This window comes from Podarcis filfolensis (genome assembly GCF_964270895.1).
Source record: "Podarcis filfolensis genome assembly, chromosome: 14".
Lineage (NCBI taxonomy): Eukaryota > Metazoa > Chordata > Lepidosauria > Squamata > Lacertidae > Podarcis > Podarcis filfolensis.
In genome coordinates, this window is record NC_139616.1 from 3215247 (window position 1) to 3230902 (window position 15656).

General features: G+C 45.4%; 1 protein-coding gene across 1 annotated transcript; it reads left to right on the forward strand.

The window, feature by feature from the left end:
• The first annotated feature begins 9645 nt into the window (after nt 1-9645).
• GCNT3 (glucosaminyl (N-acetyl) transferase 3, mucin type) lies at nt 9646-14634 on the forward strand. Its single transcript, XM_083586818.1, has one exon. The coding sequence runs from the start codon at nt 9832-9834 to the stop codon at nt 11146-11148; it is 1317 nt and encodes a 438-aa protein (XP_083442944.1). The 5' UTR covers nt 9646-9831; the 3' UTR covers nt 11149-14634.
• Nucleotides 14635-15656: the final 1022 nt, after the last annotated feature.

Here is a 15656-nt window from a genome sequence, read left to right on the forward strand (position 1 = left end):
CAAGAGGGCACCCAGGGAGCTGCAAGGCTGAGCAGGGATTCAAACGCGGGTCTCCCATGTGGCACTCACCTCCCTCTGGGATGGGGCTGCCTGAAAGTTGCTCATGGAGGTGCCCCACTCTAGGGCTAAGCCCTTCTCTTGAGGTTTGTGTGCGACGTGGATGTCACTATGACCCCTTACATCCACGCATCTGTACAAACTCCTCCTCCTTTAAAAACAGAAAGAAAACATACCTTTTTCAGACATGTTCTGACCAGATGCTAGGTTTTCCATTAACACTTCCTTTTGGAGTGGACACAATTCAAAAGAGTGGCATTTGTTTCTTTATTTAATATAATTTATGCACTGCTTGATTGTCAACAAACCTCAAAAACAATAAAACAATAAAATGATCGGTAATAAAATAAAAATAAAAATAAAATTAACAATAATTTAAGCCATACCAAAAGTTAAAATAACAATAGCCTAAAACCTGATGAGAACTTGCATCAAGAACTTGCATCAAGTTTCCATGCATCTGGATAGACTTACCTAAACAAAAATGTTTTCGGCCGGAGCGGAAAAGAGCACAGTGAAGGCACCTGCTTAGTACCATTAGGCAGGGAGTACCAAAGTGTTGGTGCTGCCACACTAAAAGGTCAAATTCTTACATGTGCAGAATGTGGCGTCTGTAATACTGCCAATTTCACCAGTCTAGACGCTTGAGTAGGATAAAATGAACTGTCAGATAATCTGGTCCCAAATTGTTCAGGGCTTCATATGCTAATAGGAACACCTTCAACTTGGCCCAGCAGCAAATCAGCAACCATTGCAGATCTCTAAGCACAGGTGTCATATGCTGACAAGGTCTTCCTCCTGCCAGCAATTGTGCTGCAGCATTCTGAACTACGGTAACTGCAGCTAATGGATGCCCAATTCACCACCTCCCTTCCCATCCCCTTGTTATTAATCCCATAGTTGCACCAGGCTAGCTTCTGAGAAAGAATGGGTGGGGCGGGTGGCGGTGGTAGCGAGCCGTTACCTGCTGAGGTTCCAGGAACTGCCTAGCAGACACAGATCTCCGTGGGAAGCTGGCACACCTTTTTGCACCACCAAACATGCACATACAGCCAGGATTAATAGGAGTATTTGTTATTTAGGACCATGATGACAATGAACAATGAGGATCCATGTTTAGAAAGCCACCCAAGGGTGCCAGGGAGCCAGAGACGTGTGGCTGGCTGGTAGGAGTGAAAGCTGTGGACTGTGAGAAGTTGCAATCCACAGCTAAAGCCAAGCCAAGGTGGGGCTGCTTTTCAGTCCACTTTGAAGCTGCTTCCTCCAAATGGACTTTATTGGACCACTTGATCAGCTGATTGGTGGTCACAGTAGCCTCCTTTGAACTTTGACAGGTGTCGATCACTTTTCAAGGGATTGAAAAGTGAGTAGCCACACTCACCAGTCAAAGCTGATCTGGCTCACTGGCCCAAGGAGCCATGGATAAAAATGGACTGCGAATGCACTGGTCTTCAGCTGGTGGGTTGGGACTCAGCCTGATGCAGGGCAGCTCACAGCAGGAGCACAGCCACCATGCAAATATCTGGCAAGATATGAATAAATTGTTCCCCAAACGCATGTTTGTGCTGAAAAGTGGGTCCTGGGCTTGGAAAGGTTGAAGACACCTGCGTTAATGGAACTCTTCAATGATCTGGATAAATTGGATCTTTTTACCATGAGTGTGGCTGTTTCTTAGAATTGTGTTAGTCTTGTTTTAAATTCATCTGGGTTTGTTTGTTTTGTTTATAACAGTTTTTAATATTATGTGTCAGTCTCATTGAGGAGCCTGTTTGGAAGGTGATGAATAAAACAACGATGATTTTAAAAAAAGAAACAAAAAGCTGTGAACCCTTGAAGTGTGAATATTCACCATGTATTTGGGATCACAGCACTCTTATACCAAAGGGCTTTTGTGTTTCGTTAAATGGGGATTCTTATTTCTAAAGCAAGAACATGCAGGAAGTAGAAAATAGCAATGAGGAGGTTACTGGGAGGCTTATCAGGTTGGATCATAATGTACTCGTTAAGATAGGGTATCTAAGAAGCCCAGTAAGTGAAGAAATACTCTCCTCCGCACCCCATGTGCCAATAATGAATCACTTATTCCTTGCTTATATAGCATGAGTCACACAGCTGCGTGTCCAAATTCTTCTAGTAAACGGCACATTGGTGGAAACAGGATGCCTTTCCTTCCTTTGTATGAAGACTGTATGCACAGCTGCAGCACGCAAAGGGAATCCCGATGTGGTAACAGAATGAAAGTTAGAAGAACCTTACCAAGCCCAGCCTAGCATCCAAGTTGCACATATTTAGTACAGTGGCATCTTATGCAAGAGTTCAGTTCCACGAAGACACCATATATATTCAAACCCTTGGAACCACCCACACATGAACATCCTTCGGATTCTGGAGCCAGTGCACTGAGCAGGCTTTGCCCAGTAAGCAAGGTGGAGAGCTTTGAAGGCCCACTCAGCACACAAACTCTGGGATGTTCTCATAAGATCTTGTGAGAGCTTGCAGGGCCATCTGGGTTCCATGAGATCTTGCATAACCATCTCCCAGGATTCCTGCTGGAATGTATGCAGTGGTGGACGATCAAGATGCCAAAAGGTTCGGAAAGCAAGCCTCATGAGGAGCAGTTGAGGGAGTCGGGTAGAAGAGAAGACTGAGAGGTGATAGGATAGCCATCTTCAAATATCTGAAGGGCTGCCACATGCTCCATCTGGTAGAACCCCAATCAATGGATTCAAATGTCAAGAAAGGAGATTCAGACTAAACATGAGGAAGAACATTAGGAGCTGTTCAGCAGTGGCATGGACTACATGGAAAGGTGGTGGACTCTTTCATTTGATGTTTTTAAACAGAGGCTGGATGGCCATCGGTCAACGATTCTTTAGCCGTGATTCCTGCATTGCAAGGGGTTGAACTAGATGATCACTGGAGTCCTTTCCTATTCTACAGTTGTATTATTCTTTGAGTATCAGGGTCTTCTGGCAACCTTTGGTTGTTCTTTGGTCTTGACTCCTGGCTTGCCCCATGGTTCTGATTTACTCTTAAGTTCTGTGGCTCCCAGCTCACCCCAGAGTGCTGCTCACCGCCCTGCCTCCAGTCATTTACTGGTATGGGTGGATATTTCTTTGTCAGTTTCTGCTGTATAATCCTCAAAGTTACTGTACCACAACCATAAAAGCACAGTAACATCATGAAGCATAAACACATATATAAAAACATCAGAGCAAATAACCCACAGTTATAGTTTGCAATAAATACCAGTCGAAGTCCAGTTGGACAGAGACAAAAACCTGCCACATCTTTACTTGCTGTTGGAAATGAATAGAGGGAGGTAGGAACATGGTTTTTATATATTTATTTGGTGGTTTATAAGCCATACTTCAGTACACTACACCTAGAGTGTGATGCAGTTTGAAACAAATGCAATAAAACTCTACAAGGAAAATAAAAGAAGTTAACAACAGATGGGACCAGCAACAAACTGTTGCAGTGTGGAGTGTTTCTGTTCAGGCTGTTTGCCAGCCAGTCATGCTGTCATCCAGGACACTCCATTCCATCCAATCAGGATTCCTTGCCCATTGATCCATACTCAACCCTCATTAGGCTGCTTTTGAGTCCACACAACCCCAATTTCTAAAGACATCTTCCCCCTGAAGCATAGTAGTGACCAGGACACCAAGCCAGAAACCACAGTCTCAACCAGCAAAAAAAGGGGGGGCAGACTTGGTTCCTGGCTCAATGGCAGTGATTGGGGACCGCTAGCTAGCTGGAGCTGGCTGAACTAGATCCCAGAGTGCCAAGGCCCATGGAACCAGAGCCAGGATAACCATGGGTGCCTACCCCTGGGTTGAGGTATGGAGTGTCTCACCAGTGCAATGGTGCAGGGAGTGCTCCAGGTGGAAGTCCATGGAGAAAAGAAATTTACATTCCCCTCAGTCTAGAGGATCAAGTCTTTTAAGACACTCTAGTTCGCAAAGGAGGGCAGAGCCTAGGAGGAAGGCAAACTGGATGCAGAGGTTCAGAAGGCCTGGTTCATTTCTGACCTGCATCAGAGCAAGTGGCTCATTAGGAGCTCTCCTTGGTGCTGAGACAACTGGCCTGGCTTGCCCTGTGGGTTCCTTCATGGCACCAGAGCAAGGCATTGTAGTAATTTTGCTAACTGAGCTTTGTGCACATGGAAACTACCATTTTGGTTACATAAGCAATGGCACTCCCAACCTGAGCACCAAAAGGAAAAAATGAACCATAACGCTGACACAAAAATCACAGAAGCAGCATCCATAAAATAGGTTGGCAAAATCCAGCAGAAGGCAACCCTAAAAATAGAACTAAGGCCAGATATAAAGCACGCTGGATAGACACCTGAGCTAAAGAAAAAAGGCCTTTGCCTGATGCTGAAAAGACATCAAGACCTGCTGGATGAGGGGCTCTGAGAACATAAGAAGAACCTGCAGGATCAGGCCAACGGCCTATCTCGTCCAGCAACCTGTTCTCGCAGTGGCCAGCTAGAAAAAGCACATAGAGCTGAAAGCGGGAAAGAGCTCCTTCCCACTTCCTCTTTCAGCTCTATGTCCTTTTCAAGGAAGAAAATGGTAACCTCCTTTACTACCTTGCGCCCAGGGGAAGGGAGGGACTTGGACGATTTGTGGGTGCCAGGGGAAGGCACAGAGGGTGCCATTGTGCTTGTGGTTTCCATGCTAGCAACCCCAGATTTAACTCCTCCTGAAAGGAGTGGATATCAACAAAAGCCTCCCTGAGCTGAATGGGCAGGAATGTGTCAAAGAAGACACTCCTTGAAGTATGCGGAAGCAGTTAAAAAAAGAGCAATGCCTTTAGATTTGCTAAACCAACTTCTTTTCTATGTTCTTGGAGCGCCCTTGTTGTCGTGTATCATAAACCTTTTATTTATTACCTTTGTTAGTCATTTCAACTTGTCTGAGGCAACCCAAAGTGACAGGCAGACAGACAGGCAGACGGACAATACATTCAAACCAAGAGGAAAGGAAAATACATTAAAAAAATTTCCACCCATTTCTAAAAGGCCACAGATGGTTAAAGGCCAAAGGCTTGGATATAAAGGAAAGTTTTTGCCTGGTGCCTAAAGATATGTAGAGCATTCCACAACTGAGGAGCCACTGCAGAAAAGGCCCGGTTCTCATCTGCCACCTCCAGACCTCTCATGGAGGAGGCGCATGAAGAAGGGCCTCAGATGATGATCACAGGGTCTGATTCAGTTCATATGGGGAGAGGAGGTCCTTATTAGTACTAATTCAGAAGTCCTTAATTGTACTTTGGTGCTGTTAACTTATTGTGTTAATGCTCAATAGGGCTTTTATAAATCTACCCCAAATCATTTTTTCCGTGTTTAATCAATGCTAGATGTTCCCTACTGGAACTTAATGTTGTAAAGGATGCATTTTAAAAGAAACAAATAATGTACATGGGGAAGGAAACTGATTTCGATCACTTGTACATATTTGGTAATTCATTAACAGAAGAAACAAGCCGCCTCATTAAACACGGCTGCTCATGCTCCCCTGTGTGGAATTTTACTTGGAGTTCAGCTGTTGGCCCAGAGTAGGTGAGCAACTACAGCAGCACAGTAGAGCTGGTGGGGTGGGGCAAAGCTACAGAGCCAGTGTCTGGCGCTGGGACAGGGCAGGGCTGCGTGGATGCCTGTGGGGAAGGGCAAGGTCTGCTGGTGCACCACAGGTATAGCTTTAAATCTGCAAGTGGATGGCTCTGAGGTGCTACCCTTCTTTGGAGGTTTTTAAACAGAACTTAGATGGCCGTCTGTCATGGACTCTTTAGTGTGATCCCTGCCCTGCAGGGGGGGGGGGGTTGTAGTAGATGACCATAGAATCATAGAATCATAGAGTTGGAAGAGACCACAAGGGCCATCGAGTCCAACCCCCTGCCAAGCAGGAAACACCATCAGAGCACTCCTGACATATGGTTGTCAAGCCTCTGCTTAAAGACCTCCAAAGGAGACTCCACCACACTCCTTGGCAGCAAATTCCACTGTCAAACAGCTATTACTGTCAGGAAGTTCTTCCTAATGTTTAGGTGGAACCCTTAGGTTCCCTTCCAACTCTATGATTCTATGATTCTACCCTCACCACACTGGCCCCATCTGTGGCTGCATACTTGTATGCATCTTCAAAAAGCAACTTGTGTGGCTTTAAAAGAGGATTAGGCAATTTCATGGAAGAAAGGGTTATCGCGACTGGACTTAACTGTCAGGGGTCCTTTGGCCTTTAGGGCTCTGCTCTGCCTCCACAGCCAGAGGCTTCAGTGCTTCTGAATGCCACTTCTGGAAAGTACAGAAGCAGAGCGTGCTCTTGTACTGAGTCCTGCTTGCAGATTTCCCACAGGTATCTGGTTGGCCACTGTGAGAATAGGATGCAGGGCTAGATGGGCATTGGCCTGATCCTGCAGGTTCTTCCGATGTTCTTAAGGTTGGCCATATGGACAATCTTAACCCAACAGGAAGGTGAGAGCAGGCAAAGCCTGTTGCCAGCGATATTTCCTGAAGAGCAAATCTGAAAAGACTGCTGAAAGAAGGAGCAGGATGCCTTTCAACAGTGATGAAAGTGATGCAAAGACTACTCTCTCCTTTTGACTCCATTTTAATTATGGTGACTTTTCACAGTGCTCCTTAATTTTCTATGGAATCATCATCATCTAACAGACGGAAGTAATGTGGTCCTTTGCTCTCAAGATCAACATAGATCACCCAATCAAGGTCTTCATTTTCTCAAACTCAACTTCATTAATTTCAAACTCAAAAGTAGATTCATTTAAATTACTGCTTCCATTCAAGCTCTGTTTCTTTCTTTTCCAGTTAAAATTCTTTTCTGGTGTTTCCTTTCTTCTCACAGCAGATTTGGGGTTTTACTGAAGTTAATAATGTTTTTTAGATTGTAGAATCAGTTTCTGTTCAGTTAAAGCAGTTCCACTGTGATTCCTACTGGCCTTTTGCCTCAAAAGTGTATCATTATTATCTTCTAATACAGTGTTATCTAAAGTGGGTGATTCTGCCCCCTGGGGGTGCTGAAATGATCTAGGGGGGCAGTAGTAGCCTCTGGTGCAATTGGGGGGGTGTTGAATAAAAATAAGGGGGGGGTGGAAGCATAAAGAAGAGAAGGGAAGAGAATTTTGAAAAATCGGTCATGTTTCATCTGTTACGTAATGACATTTAAAAGGTAAAGGTAAAGGACCCCTGGACAATGAAGTCCAGTCAAAGGCAACTATGTGGTTGTGGCGCTCATCTCGCTTTCAGGCCAAGGGAGCCAGTGTTTGTCCACAGACAGCTTTCCGGGTCATGTGGCCAGCAGGACTAAACCGCTTCTGGCGCAACGGAACACTGTGATGGAACCTAGAGCACATGGAAACGCCCTTTACCTTCCTGCCGCAGCAGTACCTATTTATCTACTTGCACTGGTGTGCTTTTGAGCTGCTAGGTTGGCAGGAACTGGGACAGAGCAATGGGAGCTCACCCCGTTGCACAGATTTGAACCACTGACCTTCCGATCGGCAAGCCCAAGAGTCTCAGTGGTTTAGACCACAGCGCCACCCACGTCCCTAAATGACACTTACCACCAGGTTGGATGCTGATGCGGGACAGCGACAACACCTCTCCTGGATCCAGCAGTCGTTCTGGAGGCAAAGGGTTTTCCTGGGCTTGGGTGAACTCTTTTCAGCTTCACCCAGGCCCGGACAGTGGATTGCAGCTTGTCTGCCTATTTGGCCAATGGCAGGCGGGCTACGGTGCCAATCCCACCCCTTCACTTATTTATTTTTATTGATTGATTGATGATATACTGCTGTATACCCGGAGGCTTAAAGGAGGTAGGTTTCCAGGGAACGCCAAGTAATTTTTTTCCTGAAAAGGGGGCAGTAGGCCAAATAAGTTTGGGAGCCTCTGCTAAAATATATAGTTTGGGTAGGGATCAAACCCTTACGATAGCTAAGATCTGTCAACAATGTTTAGTCAGATAATTTACTATCCTTTTGACTGCACTACCATGGACTAGAGAGGAAGCAAATACGCAGGAATAAAAAGTCACAGTAAGGGAGAGTTGAATTGCATTGGGGGTGGTGGGGGTGGGGAGGGTGAATGGATCACAGGGTTGTCAAGAAAATGAAAGACTTCCTAGTTAATCAGTTAACCACCTCCCCTCCTCTCTCCATGTTTTGCCAAAATAAAGCAAAAAAAACCAACCCAAAATGCTGTCCCTTTTGTTACACATTGACACTTGGCAGCTGTGGACATGGCCTGGCTTTTAATCCATCCATCCATCCATCCATCCATTCAAAGCATTTGTAACCCACTAGTATCATAGAACTATAGAGCTGGAAGGGACTTCAACGGTCATCTAGTCCAACCCCCTGCAATGCAGGAATCTCAACGAGATCATACAGAACAGAACAGAACAAGTTGGTAGTGTCTGGCATTTTTTGGGAATTCTAAGAAACAAACAACAAAAAAGCAGTGCAGTTTTGAATTCAGTGGTTAAACTCAGCCCAGTTTTGAAAGGTTCAGTCCACTATTTTAATTCAAAATGGCACCCAGTTGTATCCAAACTTAGATGAAACCCTGCTCTTAGGAAACCATCGGGCAAAATTTGGTTATGATATCTTAAGAGGGGTCCAAATGCATTGAGAAAAGGCAGAGAAAAATATGCTAACTATACAAATACACTATATTATACAAATATTTTTATATTCAAAGTATGCAGTAGATTCTTCAGTCAGAAAGACTTTTGGAGCAGTTTACCCTCAAGGGGAAAGGGCAGGTGTGGGCGAGGAAGAGGAAAACAAGCAAAAGTCAGGCCTTTGAATCCTCCTTTTGGAACTCTCCTCAGGCCAAGCCCACTCCCCAAATGGCAGTTATCTCCCCAATCCACACCCATCACCAGCCCTCCTCAAGTGTGTTTGCCTGGCTGGAACATGTCCTTGAACAACAACCACACCTGTCCTTTGCCTGGATGGAGAATGGAGTTGTGTGTTTGTGTGCATTCCCTTTGGTAGGAATGTAGCCTATGTTACACAGGTAAGACAATGTCTCAGTTGCCCCTCCCACTTTTGCCTCTGCCCCGCCCCCCCAGCAAGTGGCCCCTGGAAGACTGTCCATGAGGCAATGCGGCCCTTGGGCTGGGAAATGTTTCCCACCCCATCTTGGAAATAACTGAAACTAAAAAGTCTGGGGAGATTTTTGAAAATGTAATGATTCACCTGATACGGAAAAGACACAGTGCAGATGCCAGATGAGTCTTTCGGCGAAGGCAGTTCCACAATTGGAACCACACCTCTCTCCCCCGCCCCCACTGGATCCCGATAATCACAAATGCCGCCTTTCACATTATATTCTTCTTGGTACAGACAATATTTAGAATCCCCAATCTACCAGAAAATCAAGTAACTTATTAAAGTTCACTGATGCTCTAATGGAAAGTTAAGCCTCTTTTAAACCTCCCATACGTCCTGTTTTTCATTTTGCACTGGATTGCAACATCTCCAGGGTGAAAAGACGTTGCTGTGAAACAAGCCTCTTCCCTCCCTCCCTGGGTGACGCCTGACAGCTCATCTGAGCTCTCAGGTTACGTTTGGCAGCAGCACAGATATGAGGCAGGCTGGACTGAGGAAGCACTGCTTAGAGCACCTGTGGCTGCCAAGGTGATGTGGACAACAAACCTTTGAGTAGGCTCAGGAGTTTACTGGCCTGGGAGAAGGATTTTGGGCTTCACTATCAGGGTCCTTCTCTGCACCCTGCCCCCCAAAATGTATTGGTTTGAAAGAAAGTTCCTGGGTCGAATCTCACGCCTGCTGGTGTTTGGGAGCCTGATGCTGTTTGCCACTTGCCTTCTGAAATACTCCACTTGGCAGTGTGACTTCAGCCACTTGGGGAAAGACATCGCAGACCCTGGGATTCAGTTCTGCAAAGACAGGCTCTACCAGTCTGTGAGACTCCCTCCCAAGGGAAATATCAGCTGCTCACGGATCAGCAGAGGGGACCCCAAAGAGATCGAGAAGGCTATTCTGAGCAGGCTGCAACTCAAAAACAGAAGGGCTCTCCTGGGAGAGAAAGAGTACCTGAACATGACTGAGGACTGTGGACTCTTCAAAGAAAGCCGGAGGTTTATCGAGTTCCCATTGAGCAAAGAGGAGGAGGATTTCCCCATCGCTTACTCCATGGTGGTCCATGATCAGATTGAAATGTTTGAGAGACTGTTGAGGTCCATCTATGCCCCCCAGAATGTGTACTGCGTCCACGTTGACAGGAAGGCCCCAGAACCTTTCCAAGAGGCAGTCCGGGCCATTGCCTCCTGCTTTGGGAATGTCTTTGTGGCATCTAAGCTGGAGCGTGTTGTGTATGCTTCGTGGTCCAGGGTCCAAGCTGATTTGAACTGCATGGAAGACCTCCTTCAGAGCAAAGTACATTGGAAATACCTCCTGAACACCTGTGGGACAGACTTCCCCATCAAAACTAACGCAGAGATTGTCCATGCTCTAAAGCTTTTGAATGGGAAAAACAACATGGAGTCAGAGAAACCATCAGAGAGCAAAAAGGGCCGGTGGAAGTACCGGCACGAAGTGACGAATTCTGTGGTGAGAACCTCCACTGCAAAGAACCCCCCTCCACAAAGCTCCCCCATGTTCACTGGGAACGCATACATCGTGGTCACCAGAGAGTTTGTTCAACATCTTTTTGAAGATCCAATGGCAAAAGCACTGATAGAGTGGTCCAAAGATACTTATAGCCCAGATGAACATTTGTGGGCCACTCTGCACCGGATGCCAGGAGTCCCAGGGTCAGTCCCCTTTAGTGCTAAATTTGACCTGACAGACATGAACGCCATTCCAAGGTTGGTGAAATGGTCCTACAGTGAAGGAGACATCAGTAAGGGGGCCCCTTATCCTCCTTGCTCAGGCTCTTACCGGCGAGCAGTGTGTGTCTATGGGGCAGGCGACCTACACTGGATGATCACCCAGCACCACCTGTTTGCCAACAAGTTTGACCCCAGAGTTGATGACTATGCCTTACAGTGTTTAGAAGAGTACCTGCGCTACAAATTAATCTATGGGAAGCAGCTCTGAGTGAATGCCTATAAGGTTCCTCACCAAGAAGACAATTTAGAAACTTATGTTTTGAGGTCCTGGCACATGGATCTATCTAGTATGATGGTCAACCCATTCCTAAAGTACTTAGCTAGCAGCCAGTAATCTCTTCACTGAGATCTCAGAGACATACATTTGAGTGTTGCATAGGTCAAGGAAAGAAGGTGCCGGGAGGAGGAAGGTGACTTATGGGGAAGCTGCACAGGGGGTGGGGGGAGATTTGTTAGTCACTCTCCTGCCTTGTGCTGCTCCATTGCCTGAAGGAAAATCTGATGCACAGCTTTGGTTACATTTACTTTTTTTCTTTAATGAGTGTATGTGAAGGAAGAAGTGAACAAATTGTTATTTAATCAAGTCTCTATTTACTGTGTTCCTTTTCCTGTATGTAAAATGTGTGGGGATTATAGTGACTGCACTGATGATGGGAAAGCTCTGATAGGCATAATATAGCAGGACTGGGTTAAAAATCATCTCATGGCTCAGTCTGCTTTGAATGTTTTTGCAAGTTGCACCTGAACTTTCTCCCTCAGCAAACCAGGGGATTATTTTTTCTCAACTTGAGTGGTAGAGTTTCAACAGCAGGTTTTTTTTCCCACACTACCTGTTTTCTGGTGAGATGAGAGCCCTTGAGATTTAGAATGGTTTTGTAATATGTTTCCGTAGAAATATACAAATTTTCACAGGCATTGCTAGATTGTGATGTAGCACCCGTTTCTTGGAGCTGCAACAACTCAGATGTCTGTCTCCTGCACTACTTGCAGCTCAGCTTTTAAACATTGCTTGTTTGTTTTTCAGTTCATGTGCAAGTAAAGTATGTTTGGTAGTTAGTAGCCACTAGCCATCAAAAGCCATCAACACATTTAAGGAAGCACCAGTGTGGTTGGATATTTAGCTATTAACTAAGCAGAGACCTAAGAAAAAAACAAGTCTCCCGTATCTAAAAAGGATGATAGATAGATGATGATAGATGATAGATGATAGATGATAGATGATAGATGATAGATGATAGATGATAGATGATAGATAGATAGATGATACCTCTTTAAACAGCTGTGGTTTCCCCCAAAGAATCCTGGGAACTGTAGTTTGCTGAGAGTTGCTAGGAGGCCCCATTTTCTTCTCACAAAGCTACTATACCCAGAGCTCCCCATGAAGAGGAGTTTATTATTAAACCACTCTGGGAACTGTAGTTCTGGGAGGGGAACAGGGGTCTCATAGCAACTCAACACCCTTAAAAAATTACAGCTCCCTGAATTCTTTGAGGGAAGCTATGACTGTTTAAGATGGCATCATATTGCTTTAAGTGCATAGTCTGCATGTGGCCTTATTAAAATTCATCTATAAATTGAGACTTCCCATGCTGGAAGGTTGGGTAACAATATTTTCTGATGTAGACAGAGGTTGGATCAGTGAAGGGACTGGAGGGCAGCAGAAAGATGTAGCAGCAGAAAGTACTCAAAACCAGCTCAGTTGGTAGAGCATGAGACTCTCAATCTCAGGGTTGTGGGTTCAAAATCCATGTGAAAGATCTTCATTGCAGGGGGTTGGACTAAATGACCCTCATAGCGCCTTCCAGCTCTGCATTCTGTGATCCACACAAGTCTCCTGCATACTAACAAGGAAGACTTCAACCACAAAAGCTGTCTCGTCATTTCATCTCCAGGCTGAAAATAAGGCTGAAAGAGCATCCATATTGGTTTGGGGCCTCGGGGAGGCAGCACCAGCCAAAGTTCGGTGTGGTTGGCTGATGGCCCACACTCCCCTACTCCCATACCCTCCAACATTTCTCCAATTAAAATAGGGACGTCCTAAGGAAAGCAGGAGATTCTGGGATCAGATCAGAAACCGGGGCAGCTTCTGTAAATCCGGGACTGTCCCTGGAAAATAGGGACACTTGGAGGGTCTCCACTCCCCCCAGCCAGATTGAGGGTAGGTCCCCCCCCAAGTGTGTCTTGCTCAAGGGCCTCCAAAAACTATAGTTGACACTGTGGGGAGGGAAGATGTGGGGGCCTCCCCTACTAAAAGAGATCTAAAAGAAAGAGGCAGGGAGGGTGAGGGGCTTCGGAGTCGTTGGAGATGGAACTTGAATGAGTCTGGATGCCTTTTGCACATCTGAAGCACCTTCTTTCCCTCAAAGAATTCTGGGCCTGTGATTTGTGGAGGGTTGTTGGGCACTGTAACTTCGGGTGAGGTAAACTACAGTACCCAGAAGGGTTGAAACATTTTCAGTTACAGTGTTGTTTCCTTGGATCATTGCAAAGTTTAGTTCCACATTGGAACCTGTGTTAAACTTTCCAAATTGGCAGTGGGGCTTAAGATTTTATTTTATGTAGCTGCTGGTCCGGTTTTTGCTAATGCAACACGCATGCTTCTGCTACCTACTGACATCAATCTGGTGTTGTTGGTATTGGTGATTGTGTTAGAAATGCCTAGCTCAGACTTCCCCAACCTTCAGTGCTTTGGGCTACAATTCACACTAGTTGCTGGAAACCACAAGAGGGAAGAGGCCTCTTGTGCAGGTGTGCAGGTTTCCATAGGCAACTGCTCAGCCACTGTGAGAACAGGATTCTGGACTAGATGAACTCATGGCCTGATCCAGCAGATGTCTTATGTTCCCCAGAGGTGGGGAACCTGAGGCCTTCCTGATTTTGCCTAGAATGGCTGGGCACTCCAGTCAGATGGGTGGCATATATTATTATTATTATTATTATTATTATTATTATTATTATTATTATTATTATTTGCTGACTAATAACTCCCATCTTCCATGACCATTGGCCATGCTGGCTGGAGGTTGATAGGAGGTGGAATCCAATGACATTTGGAGGGCCACAAATCGCATACCATTGATCGGAAGGTCGGCAGTTCAAATCCCCACGACAGGGTGAGCTCCCATTGCTCTGTCCCAGCCTCTGCCAACCTAGCAGTTCAAAAGCATGCCAGTGCAAGTAGATAAATAGGTACCACTGCAGCAGGAAGGTAAATGGTGTTTCCATGCACTCTGGCACTTGTCACGGTCCTCCGTGCACCAGTAGCGGTTTAGTCATGTTGGCCACATGACCCGGAAAGGTGTCTGTGGACAAATGCCGGCTCTCTCAGTCTGAAAGTGAGATGAGCGCCACACCCCATGGTCGCCTCTGACTGGACTTAACCATCTAGGGGTCGTTTACCCTTTACCTTTTTTACCATTGATCTAGTAAGATCAGTTGACCTTTGTTGACTGCTTCTATATTATCATGCCTTGTACATTCCATGACGATTTTACACAATGAAAGATCAGGAAATTATGTGTTTTCTACCTTCCTTGTACATATTTGCACCTATGTAAATAGACAGTTCTTTCCAGTTATGTGATATTGGCTTGTGCCTTATGTATCAACCTTGTGTGTACGTGTGTAAATCACAAGGTGGCCCAACTCACAAATGATTCAGAGAAAAGTGAAGCAGCCGCTGTTTACCCACTTACGTTTGCCTTCTGCTCTTTGCTTTGTAGGCCTGCTTTCTACTGCCATAAAGATAAGGAAGATTACCTGCAGTCAGTTAGCTATTGTGAGAACCCTGATAGGGAATATAAAATCTAAACAAGTGGGGCAAAGGGCACACCTGACAGAGCTATAAGTGCAGAAAGGTGGATAGGGAGGTTTACCAGGGCGGAAGTCTTCACATTTTCTCTGTTCGGGGAAGCTTTTCTGTCAAGGAACTGGTGTCCTTTTTGTGGAAGTGGGATGGGAGCGAAATGAGTTTCAAAGTGTGGCCTGGATGTGGTTAAACATCCTGCAATTCTGCAGCCACATAGGAAAGTTTTGTTCTGAAAAGAAGACGACCCTTTGGTGGCTCACGGTTCTAAGCCATGGCGTCAAATCTGCATTCCAAGCAAATACGTCAGTGCAAATATTTAGGATTTGGTTTGAGGCCAGAAATTTTGTCGGCTTTTTACGTCATAAGGCCAAATGCACACAAGACATTGCTTGTTTTGTGTTCCTTCCCTTTTCATCACTCTCATTCACTTGCTTTCCCCCTTTGCCTTAAAAGCTTACAGAAAGCTAAACTAACTGCTCTCTGGCACCAGGCAGGAAAGGCAGAGGTTACTTAATGTGTTTGATTTTTCTCTGTTGCTTAAAGATTGTAAATATTTGCAATCTACAAATGTGTTGGTAGACTGCAAATCTAAAGAGGTGCAATTGAGATAAGTAGCAAAAGAATCTGGTTTGTTTCCCAATTTCTCTCCCCCCCCCCCCACTGTTTATCTTGTTTCTGCCACTTGGAAGGTTAGCACTATGGAATTCTCTACCTGATATGCATTTATGTTGATTTTGTAAAATAAATTAAGATTGGACAAAATCCATCTGGATAACATTTGCTGGATGTGCTCTTGCTATGGAGGAAAATACAGAGGTGTTCCTGAGATGCTGGAGTCAAAATCAGGCCACATGTGTGAAGACTGATTAGAATATAGGGGAGTTGCTTTATACCAAGTCAGGCCACTG